At 47.9% G+C, this 20,871-nt stretch overlaps 5 protein-coding genes across 9 annotated transcripts in view; 1 reads left to right on the top strand and 4 right to left on the bottom strand.

Moving 5' to 3' along the window:
* Window positions 1-3,097, bottom strand: part of LOC120904823 (locomotion-related protein Hikaru genki-like) — a 124,088-nt gene extending 120,991 nt beyond the window's left edge. For 2 of the 4 annotated variants that reach the window (XM_040315222.1, XM_040315224.1), the window contains exon 1: window positions 2,249-3,097. The gene's annotated coding sequence lies outside the window, so the exon portion shown is untranslated. The remainder of the gene's footprint in view (window positions 1-2,248) is intronic. The other 2 variants (XM_040315223.1, XM_040315221.1) reach the window with 1 other exon arrangement.
* Window positions 2,969-7,180, bottom strand: LOC120904827 (mitochondrial import inner membrane translocase subunit TIM44-like). 2 transcript variants are annotated; one of them, XM_040315234.1, is made up of 3 exons: window positions 6,993-7,180; window positions 6,106-6,914; window positions 2,969-3,509 (listed from the first exon to the last, which is right to left on the bottom strand). In XM_040315234.1, the coding sequence occupies exons 2-3, from the start codon at window positions 6,844-6,846 to the stop codon at window positions 3,159-3,161; spliced, it is 1,092 nt and encodes a 363-aa protein (XP_040171168.1). In that variant the 5' UTR covers window positions 6,847-6,914; window positions 6,993-7,180; the 3' UTR covers window positions 2,969-3,158. The 2 variants fall into 2 exon arrangements, with proteins under 2 accessions (XP_040171168.1, XP_040171167.1); XM_040315233.1 differs by lacking the exon at window positions 2,969-3,509 and having other exon boundaries at window positions 4,643-6,914; window positions 6,993-7,171.
* A 93-nt stretch (window positions 7,181-7,273) lies between these two features.
* Window positions 7,274-9,282, top strand: LOC120904824 (GPI transamidase component PIG-T). Its single transcript, XM_040315225.1, has 2 exons — window positions 7,274-7,541; window positions 7,611-9,282. Exons 1-2 carry the CDS (start codon window positions 7,364-7,366, stop codon window positions 9,215-9,217), a joined length of 1,785 nt encoding a protein of 594 aa, XP_040171159.1. The 5' UTR covers window positions 7,274-7,363; the 3' UTR covers window positions 9,218-9,282.
* A 26-nt stretch (window positions 9,283-9,308) lies between these two features.
* Window positions 9,309-11,080, bottom strand: LOC120904828 (cyclin-dependent kinase 9). Its single transcript, XM_040315235.1, has 4 exons — window positions 10,776-11,080; window positions 10,527-10,611; window positions 10,201-10,458; window positions 9,309-10,137 (listed from the first exon to the last, which is right to left on the bottom strand). The coding sequence occupies exons 1-4, from the start codon at window positions 10,946-10,948 to the stop codon at window positions 9,451-9,453; spliced, it is 1,203 nt and encodes a 400-aa protein (XP_040171169.1). The 5' UTR covers window positions 10,949-11,080; the 3' UTR covers window positions 9,309-9,450.
* Window positions 11,081-13,608: 2,528 nt separating this feature from the next.
* Window positions 13,609-20,871, bottom strand: part of LOC120901978 (abhydrolase domain-containing protein 2) — a 32,586-nt gene continuing 25,323 nt past the window's right edge. The window contains exons 2-6 of the mRNA XM_040310385.1: window positions 17,447-17,619; window positions 17,138-17,305; window positions 16,896-17,076; window positions 16,469-16,818; window positions 13,609-16,379 (exon numbers count right to left, since the gene is read on the bottom strand). Of these exons, the coding sequence (XP_040166319.1) occupies window positions 16,186-16,379; window positions 16,469-16,818; window positions 16,896-17,076; window positions 17,138-17,305; window positions 17,447-17,619 (1,066 nt within the window). The 3' untranslated portion in view covers window positions 13,609-16,185. The remainder of the gene's footprint in view (window positions 16,380-16,468; window positions 16,819-16,895; window positions 17,077-17,137; window positions 17,306-17,446; window positions 17,620-20,871) is intronic.

The following is a 20,871-nucleotide window of genomic DNA, read 5'->3' on the forward strand; positions in this document are numbered from 1 at the left end:
CTGTATTTTGTTTGCCAAAAACAAAACTCAGTTAAAATACACTACAAAACACTACACACAACAAAGACACCAAAAAGACACAATAGACAATACAAAAAACAAAACAAACGACCTGTGATTAACAAACTCTGTGATATGAAGGATGTGACAACCAAAGAATAAGAGACCAATACAACACACAACCAAAGAGCAATAGACAAAGAAGTCTAGCTCAATAACAGATGGTTATCCCTCTGAGTATGAGGCTTATTGCAGCATAGGAGGACAACCCCCTTCGTCATAAGAAGAAGAAGAAGAAGATAATAATGCAAATGACGCAATTCAAAGTATTTGCGAAAGAGTCAAGCAAATTTGGAAAATCGTAAAAATCAATAAATCCAAAAATAAAACAAAAAGTAAATCCATAAATTAATTGATAAGATCAATAAAAGGAATAGATGGACAAAAACAAAAAAAAATCATAAATAGAAGTGGATTAGTTGCTTTGAAGGACCGAACAGCACACACCCATACGCAGAGTATCCTGCTACGAGTAAACCAACACAATCCAGATAGCCAAACTTATTAGTGGCTAAGGTGAGCGTAATCCTACTAAGAGTTGCAGTGTCAAATAAGAAGAAATAAGAGCATAACATTGAGCAACTTCAGATATTAAACACCCTGGCTTCAATTGTGTGGTTTCTGAGAATAATGAAATCTAAAAAAAATCTTTGGAAATATGCATCAGACATACAGGATCAGCAAAGAAATTAGTAATCATGCTTATTTTGATTTCGATTAGATTCGAGAGGAGAGAGTAAACTCCATAACAACAATTCATCAACTCAACGATGTCAGAATATCTCAATTACAAGAATAGAACACGTCAGAATTAATCAACATGAGTCATATCATTAGCCTCAGTCCTTTCATTGCACGAGAAACAACCACTCCACATCACAGCTCGGCGACCAAAAACCCGTCACCCACTGTAATCGGGCCACCGGGGCGGCGGCCCCGAAGGTGTGTAATGTTGCTGCGAGCGGTTGGCCAATCACTTCATTCCATTACCATTTTGGCCATAAACGATGCCAAAATGGATGGCACACAAAATCCGAGCGCGCCAGAGCATTCCAAAGCATTCCAGCGGATGGATGATGGCGGGGCTCTGCGTGCTGCGGCAGTGGCATGGAATGTGGTCGAAATCCACTTGAAAGTCCTTTGCGCGGTGACAACCTACGACAACGGCGACGACATTTGATGACGTTTGTTAAGGGGGTGTGGGATGGGAGGACGATATTCCTTTTCTGCACTCCTCCCTCATCGTGCCGCTGTGTGCCTTTGTCTTCGATGCCGATGCCTCTGTATAGGTTCGTTTCCCTTTGAGGTTGTTTCATACAAGCAAGCAAGGGCGATTGGGCTGGTCAAAACGGACGGCGAAGAGTGCGGGGACAAGTCAAGCGTAAATGTAGCTGAACTGCAGAGAGAGAGAGAGGGAAGAAGGAGAATAAAACACTCATCCCATTCTGTGCACTCCGCTCACCTCTCCGACGCTCATCATTTCATGTTATTTGCATCGCAAATCAAATTCCGATTTCCATTTCGTCATTTTTGGCACACCGTACAGGAAACGGAGCTGACGGTGGTAGATAGGGAGATACAAAAAAAAGAACGAAATCGTCAAGCAGCAAATTGTAATACCCAAGGACCACCACTCAAACCCTGGCGACGATGATGCCAGCCTACTGCTGGTGCAATGATCCATCAGGGGGCCAAAAGGGGGATATCGTATCATCGCGCTTGTAACGCCACACGAAACGGAACGAAAAACCCATCAAGCGTGAGCGGTCGGTTGGCCTTCCAGTCGCCAGTTCCCCGTCCTCCAGAAGGGCCCCCCCGGCAGGTGTGGAGAGCTGCTGCTCCTCGTCGTATTTTTGTGCTTTGTATGCAAAACGCTGTCAAATGCGCTGAGTGGAGCAGATTCTTACGACCTTCGATTGTGTCCTACCCACCCCCCCTACCAAAAGGTACAAAGGAGGAGGCCGATATTCTGCCGCTGAAGCTGTGTAGGGTGGGAGGGAGGTTGAACATTCGTGTAAATTTAATGACCGTAAACCAGAAGCGCACTCGTTCGTGTTCCCATTGAAGGAGGCGGATGGTCGAAATGGATCCAACCTGGCCCCACAGACGCTCAAGTCGGCCACTTTAAAATTAAATAAAATTTCAACAACAACGATGACAGAATAAGAAAATATTCTTCTTACCTTACACTTGCGATGGCCGTTGGCCTGGAGTTGGGATTCCTTTCGCGCTCCTTTGGGTAGTGGTGGTGCGCGCTGCTGTACGATGAAGAAGACGATGAATAACAATGAAGAACGCCCTTCAAAGTTGAGCAAGTCCACCCGACGACGACGACGACGACGACACCAACAACCACTACCTACTTCACTTTGCACTACCCAGCCACGACGACAACACCGTCCAGTTTGCTCCTCGCTCGTTTGTGTCCGCGCGGGGTGAAATTTGTAGTCGCCCAAAACCTACACCGCCTTCTACGACGACCTGGTTTTGCTCGCTGCGTCTCGCTGCGAGTGTCACAACAAGCCTTCAACAAAATCCATCAACTCCGGTTTTGACAAAACGAAAAGAAGCGACAAAAACAACCCTCCAGCCTACTAAGCAAAGTGCCGTTGCGAGTTTTTGATCGAGCACTTGCGGGCGGCGTTCCGCGCGGGTGTGTTTCCCGCTTTCTTCACTGATTGATTTGACACTAATTTATCGACTTAGCTCGTCACACTTCAGTGGCCAGTGTGCCACGCGAACGCGAACCAAATTTTCACTTCACTGCAATGAAAATACACCGCACATGCAAGAAGACAACGCAGCAACACTGATCAGCCCTCACTGGTGTCGCGGAAAGCTGGGCCGCAAGTCCTGTGCCTGTGCCACACACACTAAAAGGAATCTTGCCAAATTACGAATCTTTCCCTTTTTTGCCGTCCACCAACTCTGTCCACCGCCTTGAAGAGGCTGAAGAAAGCTGTCCCTTCTGAAGAGTGCCGTTATCACCCGCGAACGAAGAAGCAAAGCGTCCAGCACGGTTGACAGTCAGCCGAGGACTGAAATTTCCGAGCATCCGATGGCTGGCGTACGGGAAACGCAATCCTCCAGCAATCTGCCTATACGAAGAGGTTGCTCTCGTGTGCACTCGCGACTTCGGACGCTCGCTCTCTACGGACATGCGTCGACGGCGAGCGCATGGGTTGCCGAGTTTCCACGGTTTCCGCGCGGAGTGTGTCCTTGCGGACTGTTGGCCCTTTTTCGATGTGTGTGGTGCATTTTGCGTCCTCTCCGCGGGTGGGTTTTTGTTTACAAGCCGACGAAACACCGACACCGAGCGGATTGCAGCAGGAGCCACGCTTCGTCCCGTTCGGCAGCTGCCACGTGCTCGCTGTCCGCTGGTCTAAGGGCGAGGTGGGGATGCACTCGCAGCACTGTGCATGTAACGTTCGTTCCGGGAACATATGGATCTAGGGAGTAGAAGAGAGAGAAAGAGTGAGAGTGAGAGCGTGAGAATGAGCAAAAAATGGGGGAAAAAACTATCAACAAAAATAAACACCTTTAAGGGAACACACCGACCGTTTTCGTTGCGAGTCCGTCGCTCGTTCGCAAGGCCACCCGCACGCTGGAAGCTAAACGGAAAATCCTTCCAAGCTTCTGCAAAGGAAATGATGTACGATAAAGGGTGACACATGGCACCTTCAACCTCCACACACACACACACACTCTCCTCGGCGGCTCGGCGATCTCCGGAAAAGGCAGACGACGCTTTCCCTAACGATTACTTTCATTGCCCGTCCACCGCAAGGACCTCCAACCCCGGCCAAAAGCGGCCAAAGTGACGTTCATTCATTCAAACGGGAAGACTAACCGTAACACGGCTTTCGGGATAATTGGAAATGAAAAAGGACACTTTACACTGGCGCGTCTATTTGTGTCGCGCTCAAAATGGTGTGAAAAGGTGTCTCCAGCGAGTGTGTAGTACTCCCCTGTTTTGCAAGTACCAAAGAATATTTTAGATAAGATGCATCTGTCTGATGGTGGCAAACAAGCACTGTGGCCTGCGACGAAGATGATCGTGACAGGTTGAATTTATTCCACCATCTTCCACACATTTGCTGTTTTGCGCGCTTATTTAATGAGCCGCGTTTACTATGCAGCTCCTTCGCCCCGAAGGTTCGATGCAGCAAGCTTGTCCTTTGGTGGTCTCAGCTTCCCGTTATACAATGCGGTCGGAATTTCTATAGCAAATTGCATCCCATGCAATTGTGTCTAGGAGCCATATCTTACAAAGGCGCGGCGCGTGTTCGGGGATAGCTGAAGGTGTCTGTACGGAATGCGATGCTCCATACTTTGCATATGCGCTTTGCAAATGCACTTTGCATGTGGACGAAACTTAAGAAGCTTTTTTTAATTATATAACGGTTGAGATGTTAAGAGATGGTAAAAAAAATCACATGTATATAAACTGTAAGCGATTTTACATGCAATTTTCATGTGAATACGGATGAGTTATAAAATCGTTTGAAAAATGCTTCATATATTTGAGTAAAAAAATTTATTCTATTTTTCGACTTATTTATTCATTCATTTTTTATCCCATCTTCTATTTGACGTTGTTTAAATTTTCTTACTGTATATGGCAATAAGGCGTTTAAGCAAATTTGACCTTTACTCTGTTCTACAATTAATAATGTATGAAAATGTTTGGTGTAGTTCACAGCTGATTGTATCGATTTTTCCCACCAAACTTGCAAAGAAATATCGAGTTTATGGCACATCTTGTTCTTGTTGAATACTCTATTTTCTGTTCGTGTGATATGGGCAAAAGAAAATGAACCACACACGAACACAAATTTAAAGTGTGATTAATCTCTAACATATGTAAATGCATTAGTTTTATGGAAACGATCGTATGGTGGGCGATTAAATGATTAATGTAAACAGCATGCCCTAATGAAGTACTATCATATAAGAAACTATAAGAAATATACTATATGGAAAGAACGACACTGAACCAACCCATTTGCCAAGAATTGGATCGTCTACCACTGGAGCCTTTTTTCTAGTAGGTTTCGATTCTTTTTGTATTAATGTAAGGCCGAAAATACACGACGCGAGGTTTCCTCGGAAGAAAAAAATGTGATAATGTAATGTAATTCAAATATTTTGGAGTACTGAACAATAGGCAGTTATACGAGTACTTGAAATAATTTACTTATTATTCGATGGAATAATTTGCAGATGCATGAGATCATGTAAGTAAGGAATTAGCATAAACCAAAAGATAGTTGTATAACGCTCGTTGCTCTACCGTTGGCCCTGCTCTAATTTTGTTAAATTTTGCCAAATATTTAGTTCACCCTATTTGTATATACTATGCATATTATACTATTGTTTTAATGAACTAACTAATAACTTCTAAAGAATTCATAAAAACGAATTTGTACTCTTTAAAGCAATAATTTGTTCTTCAAAAGTTCATAAACAATTCCAAACAAATCAGTAATGGTAATGGTTTGCGAAAGTAGTGCAAAACTTGTACAATCCTCACACAAACTGTTCCCTACAATTCATCGACAGCTGCATGATGCGCCAGGCCGCTTGCGGGTTCAACTCACTCGGATCGCGACACAGCACCCACGCATGGTGACAGCGAAAAACCTTCTCCGGATCGCCCTCGATCACCGCCGCCCCCGTACCCTCCCGCACGCACACGATCTGCTGCGCCTGAAACGTCACGATCAGTACCGGGCCCTGCTCCATCACCTGTCCCATCGCAAGCTCCACGTTTTCGATGTCCAGTAGTTTCGACTCAAACCTACAGCCCGCCTCTAGTGCCTGCACGATCGGTGTCGCGATCACGCTGTACGCACTTTCAAAACACCAATCTCGCAGGACATCTAGTTCGCCGCGCAAAATCGACTCCAGCACGTTCGGTATGACATGGCGCTCGCAAAACTGCAGAAACTGTTTCGCTTCGAAGCTCGGATCGATCCGGCACACCTCGGTCAGCGCTGCCGACAGTTCGGTTTTGGAGAAAAGGTTGCCCATCACCTGACTCACCTTATCGGTCAGTGCCCGGGACGTGCGAATCGCCACGTTTTCCGACTCGTCGTACTGTATCTTCAGCGCGAGCAGCCGGTTCCAGTGCTGGTTGTTGGTTTTGAAACTTTCCCACGACTGGTAGAATTTGCTGTCCTTGTGCAGCTCCACGGCCGTTGCGGCTGCGTTCGGTTGCACCGTCGTGCTTGAGGTGTCATCGGTGCCGTTTGCTAGTTCTAAGCGCTTTTGTAGCTTAGCCGGACTGCGATATACTCGCGTATCGACGCTCTGGCTGTCCAGCTCCTGCTGTACGGCTCTTGCCGTTGCACTAAACCCTCGCAGCGCTCCAGACTGGCCGATCGCTTGACCCTTCTGTGATATCGTTTCGCTTAGCCGCTTGCCCAGCTCCGTGTCGGTGGCGTCCTTTAACACCTTTGCCATGCGGTTTTGTATTTTAGCAACATTCTGTTTCAGCACTTGGCCGCCTTTGCTTGCCTGTGATTCGACCGTGTTGAACTTTTGCCTTGCTGCCAGCAGGGCTTCTGATTGTTCGAGTTTTTGCGCTTCTTCGCGAAACTTTTGCACATTCTCTTTCACCTCTTTGCTCTTTTCGATCTCTACTTGGACGTTTTTGAAGAACTGAGCGAAAAAGCCGGGACGCCGGGTCGAGTAGCATCGTGCTGAGATTAGCTTGGGTGCTAAGGATGGCACGAAGGAGAAGCCGGCAGGAAGCGTCCTAATGGTTGCACATATTCGTTGCATTGTTAAGGAGTTTTCCGAAATTTTCACTGCATTTCCATCGTATCACAGTCGGCTTTTGGTGCACGTTCCTAGACATATAGGCAAGAAGGATAACGTATTGCATCATTCTTTTATCCTTACAAAGGTAAACAATTACACAGCCATACCTGCGAGCATTGTAGCGATTTTGTTTTAACGCAACGAATTGTCTGCTGGATTGAACGAATTACTTTAAATTCGCTAGAGCATTACTTTTATTTGCACGAACATTGGCGATTATTCACATAAGCAAGTCCTTCTCCCTCTCGGTCAACTTGATTTTGAACTGAAGCCCGCCTCATGAAAACTACGCGTGCTCTTGTTTTGTTCGTTGGGTTGTACTAAAAACTTCAAATGTCATGATTTTGACAGCACGACGACCATTTTAGAACAACGAAGCGAAAGAAGTGAAAAAAAAAACAATCGACATAAACAAAACACGCCGCTTGTGTGCGGGCCTTGTCGTTGCCACTCCTTGCTCACAAATAACTTTGTTTTAATGTGGAAATTACTCTCGCTATGGACCGTGCTGGTGATGGCAGGCGGCCTGAAAGGCTCAAGCGCACAGTTTTCCGACATTTTCGACGAAGAGCTGTTCATAAAACCGCTGCCGGATAAGTTCGTCTACAGCTACTTCCAGTTCACGACCCGCTGGGAGCTGGGCAAAAATGATAGCCGTACGTATTTAGTTTTGTGTTTTTATTCCTTTTTTTCCCCTAAAATTGATCTATTCCAATGGCTTCCAGTGCTTCACACTAACCTGGTGTCCCGACCGCTGGCCGAGCTGTTCCATCACTTCGGCGTGCAGGAGCTGCACCTTAGCTTCACGTACGGCCTGTGGCGGTACGAATCCTGGGGCTACCCGGTGACGGATGCCGGTCCCGGTGCGGAAGTGTGGGCCTGGTTTGAACCGACCACCGACCACAGCGCCTCCATCGACCACCGGTGGAAGATGCTGTGCGGAACACTTTCCGGCCTGTTCTGCGCCTCGCTTAGCTTCATCGAGCCGAGCAACACGTTCGTGCCGGTGTACACGCTGCGACCGCAAACGCATCACTTCCCGGGACGGCCGGAACCGATCCTTCGCTATGCCGCACTGCCGCGGGAAATTGTCTGCACGGAAAACCTAACCCCGTGGGCGAAGCTGTTACCGTGCCGGTCGCGCGAGGGTCTCGTATCGCTGCTCGTGCCGGACAGCATCTACTCGAGCAATTACCACTCGCTCGGCGTGCACATCCGGAAGCTGTGCGGGGACGAGGCGTGCAGCGAGTTCCAGCTGGAGGTGAAGCAGACGGTAAGCGTGGTGCAGGATCTGCGACTGTTTGGCGGCCCGAACTGGTCCATCCGCAAGCTGTTCGGCCAGGGGATGGAGGGTTCGTGCGCACTGGCCACCACCAGCAACGTGTACGTGGACGTGACCGACAGCGAGGGGGCGCTGGAGATATCGCAGCAACCCGACGAAACGATCCTTTCGGTCAGGGGCGGAGCACGCACGCAGCTGCACCGGTTCGACGTGAAGCAGTTTGAAGCGATCACGGCCAAGGGCCGCCGTGCCATGTTCAATGTGGCCGTAATGGACAAGCGCGATCCGAACGTGATCGTGGTGGCCGGACCGCCGCCCATCTACGCGAAACGCTTCATCCTGGGCGTTGGGCAGGAGCGGGGCAAAATCGTCACGCAAATCACGAACGCCCACTGGGGTGCGCTGGATTTGATCGTGTTCGAAACCATTCCGTGGTTTGTGCCGGTCTACCTGCACACACTCACCATCCGCCGTGCCGGGGGTGAGCGTATCGAGCCCGCCTTCCTGCACTACACGCCGGGTGTGCAGCGGGAGCGGCCGTACGGGTTGGAGGTTGCGTTCCGCATCCCGGCCCGCGCTACCGTCGAGCTGTCGATTGATTTCGACTACATTTTCCTCAAGTGGCAAGAGTACCCGCCGGATGCGAACCATGGCCACTACATTCCATCGTCGATCATTTCGCTGCTGCTGCCGTCCGCCCGCAACTACACCTCCATTCCGCGGGAGGCGGCCCTGTTCCGGGAGTCGTTCAATGCGACCCAGCTGGCCGGCTACTTTCTGCAGGTGCGGACCGAGGCACTGCTGCTGACGCTTCCGACGCCGGATTTCAGCATGCCGTACAATGTGATCTGCCTGGCGTGTACGGTGGTGGCGCTTGCATTTGGGCCTATCCATAACATCTCCACGAAGCGCATCGTGGCGAAGGGCAAGGAAAAGGACAAAGTGTCGCTCGGGGAGAAGGTGAAGCAATTTTTCAAAATTAATAAGAAGCCAACCAAAGAGGAGCACACGGCTAGCACGGAAGACTTGAATGCGCCCGACACGGAATAAAGACATGTCTACCCTCCCAAGCACCACTAGTCAGTATGGTTAGGAGAGGGGGAAGAGGAGGAAAAGGCGTGTTTTTGTTTTGTTTGTTAGATTCAATCCGAATTCATAGGAATTCATAATAAATGTATTTTAAGGGATGAAAAAAAAACGATTACGGTGACACCACCATACGACGGGAGTCACTAAGTCTTATGTAAAGGTTGAAGGTCATGCGTTCTACAGGCGCACACAACCTAATACACCCTATCCTGGTAGCTATTGTCCTGCGGCTTGGCCTGCATGTTCACCATCTGCTGCTGGTAGTGGCGTATGTGGCCCGGCCGTCTCGGTGGCGTCAGATACTCGAACATGCTCTGCGTGTGCTGCGACAGCATCTTGCTCAAATCGCACGGCATCGGGTCGGTCCAGAAGAAATCATGATTCAGCGCCGTGTCCGCATCGATGCGCTTCTTCGGATCGAGCATCAGCAGATAGTCGAGCAGATCGATACCGTGCGGGTCCTTCACGTAAGGCCGTAGCCGCTCGCGCACCTTCCGCTTGTGGCCCATCGGCAGCTCCATCTTGTGAAACAGCTCCAGGTTTTCCACATCCGCCCACACATCGTTGGTGAACGAACCGCACAGCTGGGAGATGAGGATGAGCTGCTGCTGTTCCGTCGCCCCCTGCATGATCGGCGAGCGGGTCCACATTTCGGCCATAATGCAACCGGCACCCCACATGTCGACCGGTGGCCCGTAGTTACGGTCGCCGAGCAGCAGTTCCGGCGGTCGGTACCAGAGCGTCACCACCCGGTTGGTGTACCGGTTGGGCAGCCCGTTCTTGGATACGCTAAATGCACGGGCCAGCCCAAAATCGGCCAGCTTGAGGACGCCGTTTTTCGTGATCAGTACGTTCGCCGCCTTCATGTCGCGGTGCAGGATCTGGAATGAGACGGGTGTGAGTGAGGTGGATTTGTTCCCTCGCGTGCCCTAACACATTCGTACCTTGTTGCTGTGGATGTAGTACAGCCCGTTCAGCAGCTGTTGCATCACCTTCTTGATTTCGCCCAGATTAAACTTCACATTGATGTTCGACAGCAAACCGGCCAGATCGTGCTCGCAAAAGTCAAACACCAGATAGAACGTGGACCGGTAGCGATTCTGGGCGGTGGCCTTGGTGCGACAGATCTCGATCAGGTTCACCACATTCTCGTGCTTCAGCAGCTGCAGGATGCGTATCTCGCGCAATGCCGTAATCGGGAACTGAAATGCCACACGGCGGAATCATTACTAATCATCCTTCCCATCACTTGCTACTGCCTCCTACTTACGCCTTCCTTCTCGTTTTCCATCAGCACCTTCTTGAGGGCGACAAACTTTTTGGTCGATTTCTTCTCCCGCGCCTTGAACACCTCACTGGAGCAGCGGATGGTGGGGGGAAGGGCAATCGAAAGTGCGCATCAGTGAGTCATGCCCGGACAAACAGCGAAACACAAACCAAAACAGTACGTAAACGTGATGTGCATGGGCGCAGCAGGAGGAATTAATCGGCGGGCAAAGACAGCCACGCAAACACTCACCCGAACGTTCCCTGGCCGATTTTGGTCACCTTTTCATACTTGCTCGACTCGTCGCAGTACGGGAAGTCGTAGTTTTCGATGTACTTCTGCTTGTCCGCCAGGCTCAGCATGGTGCTCGAGGTCGACATTTGTCCGCCGCTGGTGCCGGTGCTGGTGTGCTCTGCCGCACTCATGCCTCGACCGGAGCTGCGGTGCGAAAAGAGGGGAAAGTTATGTTTCCTGCTGTAACTATTCCGCTGCGAAAAGTTTGGCTTTCTCGTGTACGTGCTTCGGATGTTGTTTGTGTTTGCTACGGTGCTAGTGATGGTTGGGTTGGGATTGTGACACTGTAGCGGAACATATGTTCCGCAGTGTCAAACAGGGAACGGTTGCTATCCGGGATGTTGTTCCGTGGGATTGAGTTTTGAATGGCACGTTATAAAGCGATTTTTACAGAACTAACAGCATGCAATAAAGGAATTAGCTTTGAAGGGATAACAGCGATGAATAAGAACCGAAAATTGCCAGAAAAATGTAAAAAAGAAAACCTCTATTTAGTTCAGCACTGCAGATTACGTTGCGTTCATAAAACTAGTGATGGGAAAAATAAAGTTATAGTCGGAATCGATTCCGGATAGTTCCGAAGTTTTCTGGAATAGATTCCGGATTGTAGGTCCGAAATCAGTTTCCGGAGTTGGTTCCGAAATCGGCTCCGGAATTGGTTCCTGAATCGGTTTTGGAATTGAGTCCGGAATCGGAACCGATTCTGGAATCAGAATCGGTTCCGGAATCGAAATCGGCTTCAGAATCGGAATTGGCTCCGAAATCAGAAACGGTTTCCTAATCGAAATCGGCTCCAGAATCAGAATTGGCTCCGAATTCGGAGTCGTTTTCGGTATTCTCATAAAAATAGACGTTTGGGTCCAATGATGCTACGTATTGATAACCGCAAATAATCAAAATTTGCTTGTAAACGATCCATTCTCAAGGAGATTCCTGGACTGATTTTGCATCTTAAACTTCTTATTTCTATTCAAGGACTAATTCTCATTCTGGAGCTAATTCAAATTCTGGAGTTAATTCTAATTCCATTGCCGGAGCAAATTGCGATTCACAGGTCGATTCCGATTCTGGAGCCGGTTATGATTCTCGATTTAACTCCGGAATAGGCTCCGGAATTGATTCCGAACACAGAATCTGCATCGGGTAGGCCCGATTCCGAGCTCCGACCTCTACTTACTTACTTACTTATCCGGCGCTACAACCGCGGTCTTGGCCTGCTTGAGGAATGTTCGAAACCGCTCACGGTCTCGCGTCTTTGTCTGCCAATCCGTTATCCCGGCCTTAATGGCGGACGCCTCCACACCAACTTGCCACCTCAATTTGGGCCTACCACGTTTCCTCTGTCCTTGTGGACGGCCTAAAAAGACTTTACGGGCTGGGTCGTCCGTTTCCATGCGTTCAACATGGCCAGCACACGCTAGATACGCTGCACTAGGTCGCCGTATATCTCGTACAGCTCGTCATTATAGCGGCTCCTCCATTGTCCTTCCACACATACGGGGCCAAGTATCCTTCTGAGCATCTTCCTCTCGAACGTGGCTAAGAGGTTTTCGTCAGATTTGGGCAGTGTCCATGGCTCAGAGGCGTATATGGGTATCGGTACTACATAGGTACTATATAGTCCTAGCTTCGTCCGTCGCGACAGGTTCTTTGAGGTGAACTGATTTTTCAGGCTGTAGAATGACCGGTTGGCAGCCAGCATCCTTGCGCAGAACTCAGTTTCCATGCTATTGTCGTTGCTGACCTTTGACCCAAGATAGGTGAAGTGTGGGACGACTTCAAAAGTGCGTTCACCTATCTGTACGTCATGCCTACGTAGCCTTGGATTATGTATTGGTAGGACCGCTGATGTTGCCACCATCAGTTTGGTCTTTGCGTCGTTTATCTGCAATCCGAGGTTCTCTGCCGCCTGCTCGATCCCTTGGTAGGCTTCTGGGCTACAGGCTACATAGGAGAGCCGCAGACCAATGATGTCTATATCATCAGCGTATGTCAAGATCTGGGTTGACTTGTAGAAGATGGTTCCCGTAGTCTCCACCCTCGAGTCACGGATGACGCTCTCTAGCGCCAAGCTGAAAAGGAGACAGGCAAGCCCGTCCCCCTGGCGTAGACCTTTGGTGGTAGCAAAATGTCCTGAGAGTTTTTCATCCACCTTCACCTGGCAAGTGACGTTGGTCATAGTCATTCCAGCTAGCCTTATCACTTTGGCCACGATTCTAAAAGAGCTCATAGCGTCGTACAGTTTTACCCTGGCTATGCTATAATATGCGGCTTTGAAGTCAATGAAGAGATCGTATGTGTCGTATCTGTATATTCTCCCATCTTCTGCCATCTTCTTCAAGATCTGCCGCATGGTGAAGATCTGATCAGTGGATGATTTTCCGTTTCGGAATCCTCTTTGATAGTTTCCGACTATCTCTTCGACGTGCGGGACAAGGCGATCCTGAAGGATCAGGGAGAATATTTTATAGGCGGTATTCAAGACTGTAATACTCCTGCAGTTTTGTCAGTCCAACTTGTCCCCTTCTTGTATATGGGGTAAATGATGTCGAGATTCCAATCACAAGGCATCGAATCGCTATCCCACACCTCAGTAACAATTTAAGAAATCTCGTTTTCTAGTCGTGCACCTCCATTCTTGACCACTACATAAAACCTTAATTTATCGTTTTTAGTACAATTGATAAGTAAACAACAACATGATTGCTTCTGTAGTACTTCGACGACTTCGGCCCACACAATAATAAAATTAAACAATATTTCTTTCCATTTCACAAAACTAATCCCCACGTTTACACAATCAATATTTTATTCAGTAAGAGCAGTTCCAGCTTTGTTGCCACCATTTTTTGCTTCGTCCCCGATCTTACTGTCCCACTGGAACACGCGGGCACGAGTGCTATATCGATCCAAAATGTCCAACCGCACGCTCTAGAGCCAATAGGGGGGTAAAACTTCGATCTTCGGTTTAATTTTTGTCCTGTATTTGTTGTCACGCACCTTGCGCCTATTTTCCCTTGCCTATAACAAACATTTCAACAAGTCGTCTGTCTGCCTATGTTTATTGTACGAAAATACACACCATCTCACACCTTTTCGCTTACGGCCGCTTTTTACGCCGTATACTATCGTAAGGTAAGTGCAGCGTAAAACACTTTTTACGTAAGTAAGCACAATAGTAGCTCAGAAAAACTCACACAAGAGCGCGGAAGGAGTTGATATAAACGTCGAGGGGATATCTTCTCTCGTCCATAAAAGGCAGTTTGGAGATGAAATCTGGGTAAAAATCCGTATGATAATTATTTTTCTTCGATTTGTTTTGGGTAGTTTGGAATGTTCCTTGTTGTTCCGAACTCTGTCCTTTTGTTATTGTTTCAATCTTCGCTTCACCCTTTTTGTCGCAACTAACTAATCAATAATTTAATCGAGAAATTCGTTCATTCAGAAGCAGTTTTTGAGCAGTACGTACGCTTGAGGAGAAACTAGCAATTCTTAGGAATAACATGCCTAAAGAGGATTACAAACACACACGCACCACCACTTCTTCTCAAACTCTAAGCAATCAGTCAGTGATTTAGCATGCCATCATATCACCTTCAGCTTATTCGGCGGGGGGTTCGACTACAAGCAGAAACCTTGCGCAATAATGCACCAAAAACACACACCCTAAGTACGCGTGATGATGATGAAACCGTTCCCGATTCCTAGCGAAATTTGCATCTTCTTGCGCCGCTGACCTACACACTATTTGGTGACCTAAAACTGTGGACGTTAAAACAAAAAAACTCCATTACCTACACAACAGGCAACAATAGCACAAAAACTGACTACGCAAATGCGCCGCGCACTCAACGTTACCGTTACCGGCACCGGCAAGCACGTTTTTGGCTGCTTTTTCTCTTCCCCTTATCTGACCTTATTTTTGATAACTTTAGTTTATCCTTTGTATTTTTTGCGGTTAGAGACGCTTTACTTTGCCCTTTCTCTTTCTGAATGTTGCAACAGCAATTTTGTTTTTTTAAATAACATCTATCACAATATACAATATATTATTTTACGAGCTATCCTCCTAGAGTAAAAATTGGGATCGCCAGCCATGCGGCACTCCCTCACTCGGCTCCTCGTGTGCAGCACATACGCATACACATACACACACACCGCAACAAACACATGTTGGTGTTTTTTTTACTTTTGATTCGGAATTCCGAAAACGTTTAAGCAAACGTTGTTACACTTGTTCATGATTTATCATCATATCGTCCCGCGTCCCGTGTCCCGTGTCTCTTGGCGTATGCACCACCCCATACCATGTTGCTCAATTATGAGGAGTACACATCGATTAAATACGAGAACACACATACACACACACACGTAGAGTAGTGAGCCTCTCTTTCCCTGCACTTTTGCGTTAAAACATATTTAGCGTTAATACTCGCAGCAGGACACACGTTTGGAGGCATCGATCTGTATGTCGCGATTAAAACGTAGAGGAGTGTGCACGTGTGCACAGTGTTTCATCTAGCGATATTTTAGCATTAGCGCGATATTGACATCCACGATGGACGGGTAAAGAAAAAAACAAAAGCACGTGTAAGATGTAGGGGGATCAAGAAAATTAAACAAACAGAGCGATGCACACACTGGACAGAGAATACATGGGGGGAGTGATACTTATCTTAACTAGTTATACCCTAGGGCGGGGTTAAAGGGGGAAATATGAGCAGTATAGTATATAGTGTATATATATTCGAAAACCGGGACGTGGTGTATCGCGCGCATCCCGTGTGCCAGCGCCAGCAGAACACAAGAGCGTTCCTTCCTCCTGCTGTAACGTTAATGCGCGCTTGATATACTGCTTGTATTGTTGAAGTTAATGCATTCATGCATACACACACCCACACACACGCAGCGCCCTCTCAATTCCATTCCCAACCACTCCACGCGGGATATGATGCTGCTTTAAGGTGGTTGGTTGGTTTAGTAGGTATAATAATTTGTGCTCTGTGCTTCCTATTGCTTCAGAAGCCATTTTTGCGGTAATTTGTATCCATTCGTTCGACCATTCCCATTCGTGTATACCATCCCGGCATGCACCAGTTGGCCCCGTGGACGCTCATTAGAGCCGTTCTCTCTGATGTTTGCTCGTACGCGGGTTTTACGTCGGTGTATCGGCTGTAAATTCGACCCGCGGCTTCGAGACGAACAGCGAGAGGAGCAGCTTCAGCACGGCCACAGTGACACCGCGCACCGAGGGGGCAGCTGAGGGCAGGACGGCAAACAGCAGCCCCCACCGGGCCCTACCGTAGTCGAGCAGCTGGGCTGGGCCGCCGGCACCGGCACCGAACGAAGGGAATGGTGCTAGCGAATCTTAAATCACCATCGAGGAGGAGGCCGTCCGCTTCGCCACCAGCAAATCGTTGTGCGACATCACGATACCGCCGATCAGTGACACGACCGCCCGGTCGAGCCAGGTGACCGGGTTCGGGTAGACCAGCCCACCCTCGTAGAAGCCGAGATGGCCACCGTTCGCCAGCTCGACGTACATCGTTTGGTTGTGGGCAGCTAGCAAATGCAGAGGAAGAAATCGTTGTTTTTTCAGATTCGTGGCGAAGAGCAAAGCAAAAAACAAACCCACACCCCCCCTTACTTACATGCAAACTGTTTGACCGGTTCGAGCAAATTGTCCGGCACGAGCGGATCGTCCCGCGCGTTCACAAACACCATCGGGCGCTGGATGTTGGCGAGATAGTTGAGCGACGAGCTCCAGCTGTACATGTCCTTCACCGTCGGGAACTGGTGCACCCGGCGCGTGTACGCCTCGTCCAGCTCGGGCAGCGTGGCGGCCGCGGCAATGTCGCGCTCGTTCAGCTGATACCGCTGCTTGATGTCGTCCGACAGCAGTACGTGCCGGTGCTTCATGATGATGCTCTTCACGTTCTCCGTCAGCACGTACAGGTAGAACCGGTGGAAGTTTTGCCACTTCAGCAGCCACTGGGTGGCACTGGAAGGTGCACCGAATGAGAAGAAGCAAAAACATGCATTACAAATCCATCGGAGGGAGGAGAGGATTACACTTACACCACCGCATTGTAGCCCTGGCAGATCGAGACGCCACCGATGATGTTGGCCGGCCGCTTCGCCTCGCCGAGATACTTGGAGATGAGGTTGCCGCCGAGCGAAAAGCCAACCGAGACGATGTTCGTCGTCGGGTACTTCTTCAGCAGGCTGTTTATCATCGCCGAGTAATCGTCCGTGTGGCCTGCATGGGGTGAAAGCAGTTAGTGTTCGTTCTCCATTGCTCACAAGTCTCGCTCGCTTACCGTAGGTGAAGATTCGGCTCGATGTCACCTGCACGCTGTCGAGGACGCCGATATGATTCAGCACCGCACACCGGTACCCGTGGCACTGGGCGTAGTGCACGAACGTGCGGATGTACACCGACTCGGACGAGTTGCCAATGCCCGGACAGATGGCCACGGTAATGTCGTCTGTGTATTTGCAAAAAAAGAAGGGAAGGAAACATGCACATTGCACATTAATGAAGCGTCGTTTTTGCGGGAAAGCCCATTAACCCATTGCGTGCATGGCACACAGGGGTGGCTTGATCTGGATACGGAACTGCCACCTACCTTCAACCGTCGTAATTAGCGGCTGGTAAAGATCGTACGTTAGCGTGGACCCGTCCGTCAGCGCTAGGTAGACCCGTTCGCCCAGCGGCCACGGACATTTGACGCGCCCCACGATACTGTGAATGATTGTCTGGATGTGTCCGCTAAAACCCCACAACCGGGTGGGAATGTACCTGCGAGAGAGAGAAAGAGAAAGGCATAGAACATTAGTATCCTTCGGCTAGCATGAAATTTACGTTTTCAACGCAAACCCCGTGTTGCCGGGGCGGGTTGAACGCGATCGTAAAAGCGAGGGAGAATCGATAAGAACACGCGGCTATGTCACGCACTCTGGTCGCTGAAGCGCAGAAACCAAATCACCTTGCCACATTACTCAATGGCACCTTCCAACACCAACGCGCCCGCGATAAGAGAGTCTTGGTTGCCGAAAAAGGTTAAAGGTTACGTACGATTCGAAGGATTTCTGACCGGTCGAGGAGCGAAAGGAGGATTGGTTCTTGGGTTTTGGGGTAAATGTTTCTGCTTCCTGTGTTTCGATTTGATGTATGAGAATTCAACCCCACAAGGAGGAAGGGAATGGGAACCACAAGCAGTATCCTTTCGCTCTTATCGTTCGCAATCTATCTCCGAGCGCGGGTTTCAAGGCTTGCGCTTGCGATAAATCAGTGACAACGTGTACACTACTCTTCCCGGTCGTTGCTGTCGTCCCGACACGCTTGAAACCGAAGATGGCTGGCACGCAATCCTGCCGCCGATGCAGAAGGAGTAGATTAACCATCCTACACACCTGACACGTGTGGCACGTGTAACTTTGTTTCAAGGTAACCCGTGCCCTCACACCCCAGCAGCGAAAGGTCACATCCGGGGGCATTGGTGCTGCTGTGATTGTGATTGCATTTCTTCGCCGGCAGTATGCCACAACAAGCCGCGTTGTTTAGAGCCCGCTGCGGCCTAGATTGCCCCGGAAGGAAACCAATAGCGTTGTGATGAATTACGACAAATTGCCGTATCGGGTATTGCAATCCTTTGCCCGTGCACCGATTCAAAAAGCAAATCCTTTTCCATGGAAGCGTTACCCGTTCAAAGGAGAGCTTTATATTACACACAGGGAAAGGGGAGCAATTTTGAGGTTCATTGAAGCATAAGCGGCAGAAAAGCCTGTTTCTGGTAATCAGCTCTCGTTCGCTTGCTTATTCTTTACCCAATTTATAAGGGTTTCCGCTGGATTAAGGTTTGAAGCTGGATCTCTCCACTCGGTCAGGTGAAGTGTTGAAAATCATGCTGAAGAAATTATTTTTTTAACAGGGTTTTCCAAGTTTCTTTTCGAATGTAAACATAAATATTCAACGCCTTCAAGATGTTTTTCAACAGCTGTCAAACGGTATATTTGCTTCATACAGGGTTTTCCAAGTCAGTTTGGAATGTAAACATTGTTATTCATCGCCTTCAAGATGTTTTTCAAGAGCTGTCAAGCGGTGTATTTGTTTCAAAATGAAATTTCAGTTTCAACACATGATTTTCAACACATAACAAAGAACTGTCAAACTCAAGATGTTGAAAATCATACTGTAGAAATTAAAAATTATGATGATGGAAATGAAATGTCAGATCGATGTGGAACAACATTTTGTATGCGGTAAATAACAATATTTACATTCGAAAGTAACTTGGAAAACCCTGTAATGACAAACAAATTTGACACTTATATAGCTGATTTTCAGTAAAATTTGCTGTACTGAAATGTATTCATTAAATAGTTTTTTTCTGAAAATCATTAAAAACATGACATTAATGCTGAAATTCAGCAAAACTATCTATTATTTAATAGTTTTCAGTAAAAACACGCTTGGTTCTACTGATGCAAACTTAGAAAATTTGCTGTGTAAAAACTGAAATGTTGTGATACCTCAAATTAGTGACGTAAACGAGACCGAACCAAAGCAAAGTTAGAAAGATAAAGAGATATAGGCTGTCAAATACAAGCCTGCTCTAGCATATAGCCAAGCCTCTGATTATGCTGACAATTCCATTATAGGAGGATAAAACTGGAACTTAACAAAGAAAAAGAAGAACTAAAATTTCATTTTGAAGTAAATACACATTCGAAACTGATTTGGGGAAAGGAATGGTTTGTTTGAATTCTCGCTTAGATGGGATTTTAAATACTCTCTAATGCAGAATGCTCTATCCTGATTTTTTATCATTCTTCCAACACGCTGTTCCTTTTCTACGAAGTTCATAGTTTCCCTCATCAAGGTTTCGTCGTATTTTTGAAGGTTTTGCTATTTGAATCTTGATTACATTTCATCCCGCGGTATACACCTTGTTGAAACAAGAGATTACTTCAAAATTGTGTTTTGAAAAATGGTAGCAATTGGAATTGGAAAACCCTTTTTCCCCTTTCCAGTGATCGTTCACTCTTGAAAAAACAACCAAATTGTGAATTGGGTTTGGGTGCATCGAAATCACTCGCACAAAATCCCAAACCCACCCACCAAACAGTGTAACCTTCCACGAAGCAGATCCAATCTTGTAACGCTGCTGCTTCGGCACAAAGTATCCGTACCTCCTCTGTGCGGTGCGGAAAAACAAACTTCTTTTTGTACTCTCGTCGCATCCGGCTGCTGCGTGTGGCTTACACAGCTGGCCAGCATTCCCAGGAAACTTTTTATCATACCGTGATACGGGATAGCTGATCTTGGAACCTTGACATGTCTTGGAAAATATCCCCGCAACACCCGCAACCAATCGCAACTATATCCGGTGGTGAGCTTCCTTTCCACTGGCAAGAAAGAACCGATTGGACAAACATCTCTCTCACCCTCCGCTTGGAAGGCAACAAGGCAACAAAGTTTTCCACACAACGACAACAGCTGGCACAGTGGCGCGCTCGATCGATTCACCCAAGGGGTAAAGGTTATAATTTTCCCTCAGGTTAGCAATTTGCTGCTGCCTGCTTGCCGGTGTGTGTGTGTGTGCGCGCGCTATCGAGCCCGACGCATCCGTTGATTCACGCCACGGTCGTACTGTGTTGGCGCCAACGGGTGTCAAATGGCGTACTATGGTCAGTGGAAGAGTGGGTCACAGGACTCGGGGTTTGGGAGAGAGTGTGTAATCGGTGGGTAGGGCACACACTGTCACTCGCATTAAAGGTGGTGATTTGCTTAAAAGTAGAGATAAGGGAGAGCTTTTGTACTTTGATGATAGATTGTTAAACATACTGCAAAGGGTTTTAAGGTGACCATTATGACCAAAACAAAGCATTCATTTCGGTATAAATATTCTCTTTGGAGTTGCTTAGGCTCCATGTTTCAAAGGGAATTTAGTACAGCCTGCAAACGCTTTTCCATAGATTGCTTAGTGCATAAACAAATAATTTTTTTACTTAAACATTAAATGCAATTGCACTTTACATTGAACGTTTC

Source organism: Anopheles arabiensis, chromosome 3 (assembly GCF_016920715.1).
Source record: "Anopheles arabiensis isolate DONGOLA chromosome 3, AaraD3, whole genome shotgun sequence".
In the NCBI taxonomy this organism is placed as follows: domain Eukaryota; kingdom Metazoa; phylum Arthropoda; class Insecta; order Diptera; family Culicidae; genus Anopheles; species Anopheles arabiensis.

What these genes read in the sequence shown, in the direction of transcription:
- LOC120904827 (XM_040315233.1), bottom strand. Translation starts at nt 6,846, where the DNA reads ATGCAACGAATATGTGCAACCATTAGGACGCTTCCTGCCGGCTTCTCC.
- LOC120904824 (XM_040315225.1), top strand. Translation starts at nt 7,364, where the DNA reads ATGTGGAAATTACTCTCGCTATGGACCGTGCTGGTGATGGCAGGCGGC. An exon ending in GCTGGGCAAAAATGATAGCC is followed by an intron (nt 7,542 to 7,610) that starts GTACGTATTTAG and finishes AATGGCTTCCAG; the next exon opens with TGCTTCACACTAACCTGGTG.
- LOC120904828 (XM_040315235.1), bottom strand. Translation starts at nt 10,948, where the DNA reads ATGAGTGCGGCAGAGCACACCAGCACCGGCACCAGCGGCGGACAAATG. An exon ending in ATCGGCCAGGGAACGTTCGG is followed by an intron (nt 10,612 to 10,775) that starts GTGAGTGTTTGC and finishes CCGCTGCTCCAG; the next exon opens with TGAGGTGTTCAAGGCGCGGG. An exon ending in TGGAAAACGAGAAGGAAGGC is followed by an intron (nt 10,459 to 10,526) that starts GTAAGTAGGAGG and finishes GTGGCATTTCAG; the next exon opens with TTCCCGATTACGGCATTGCG.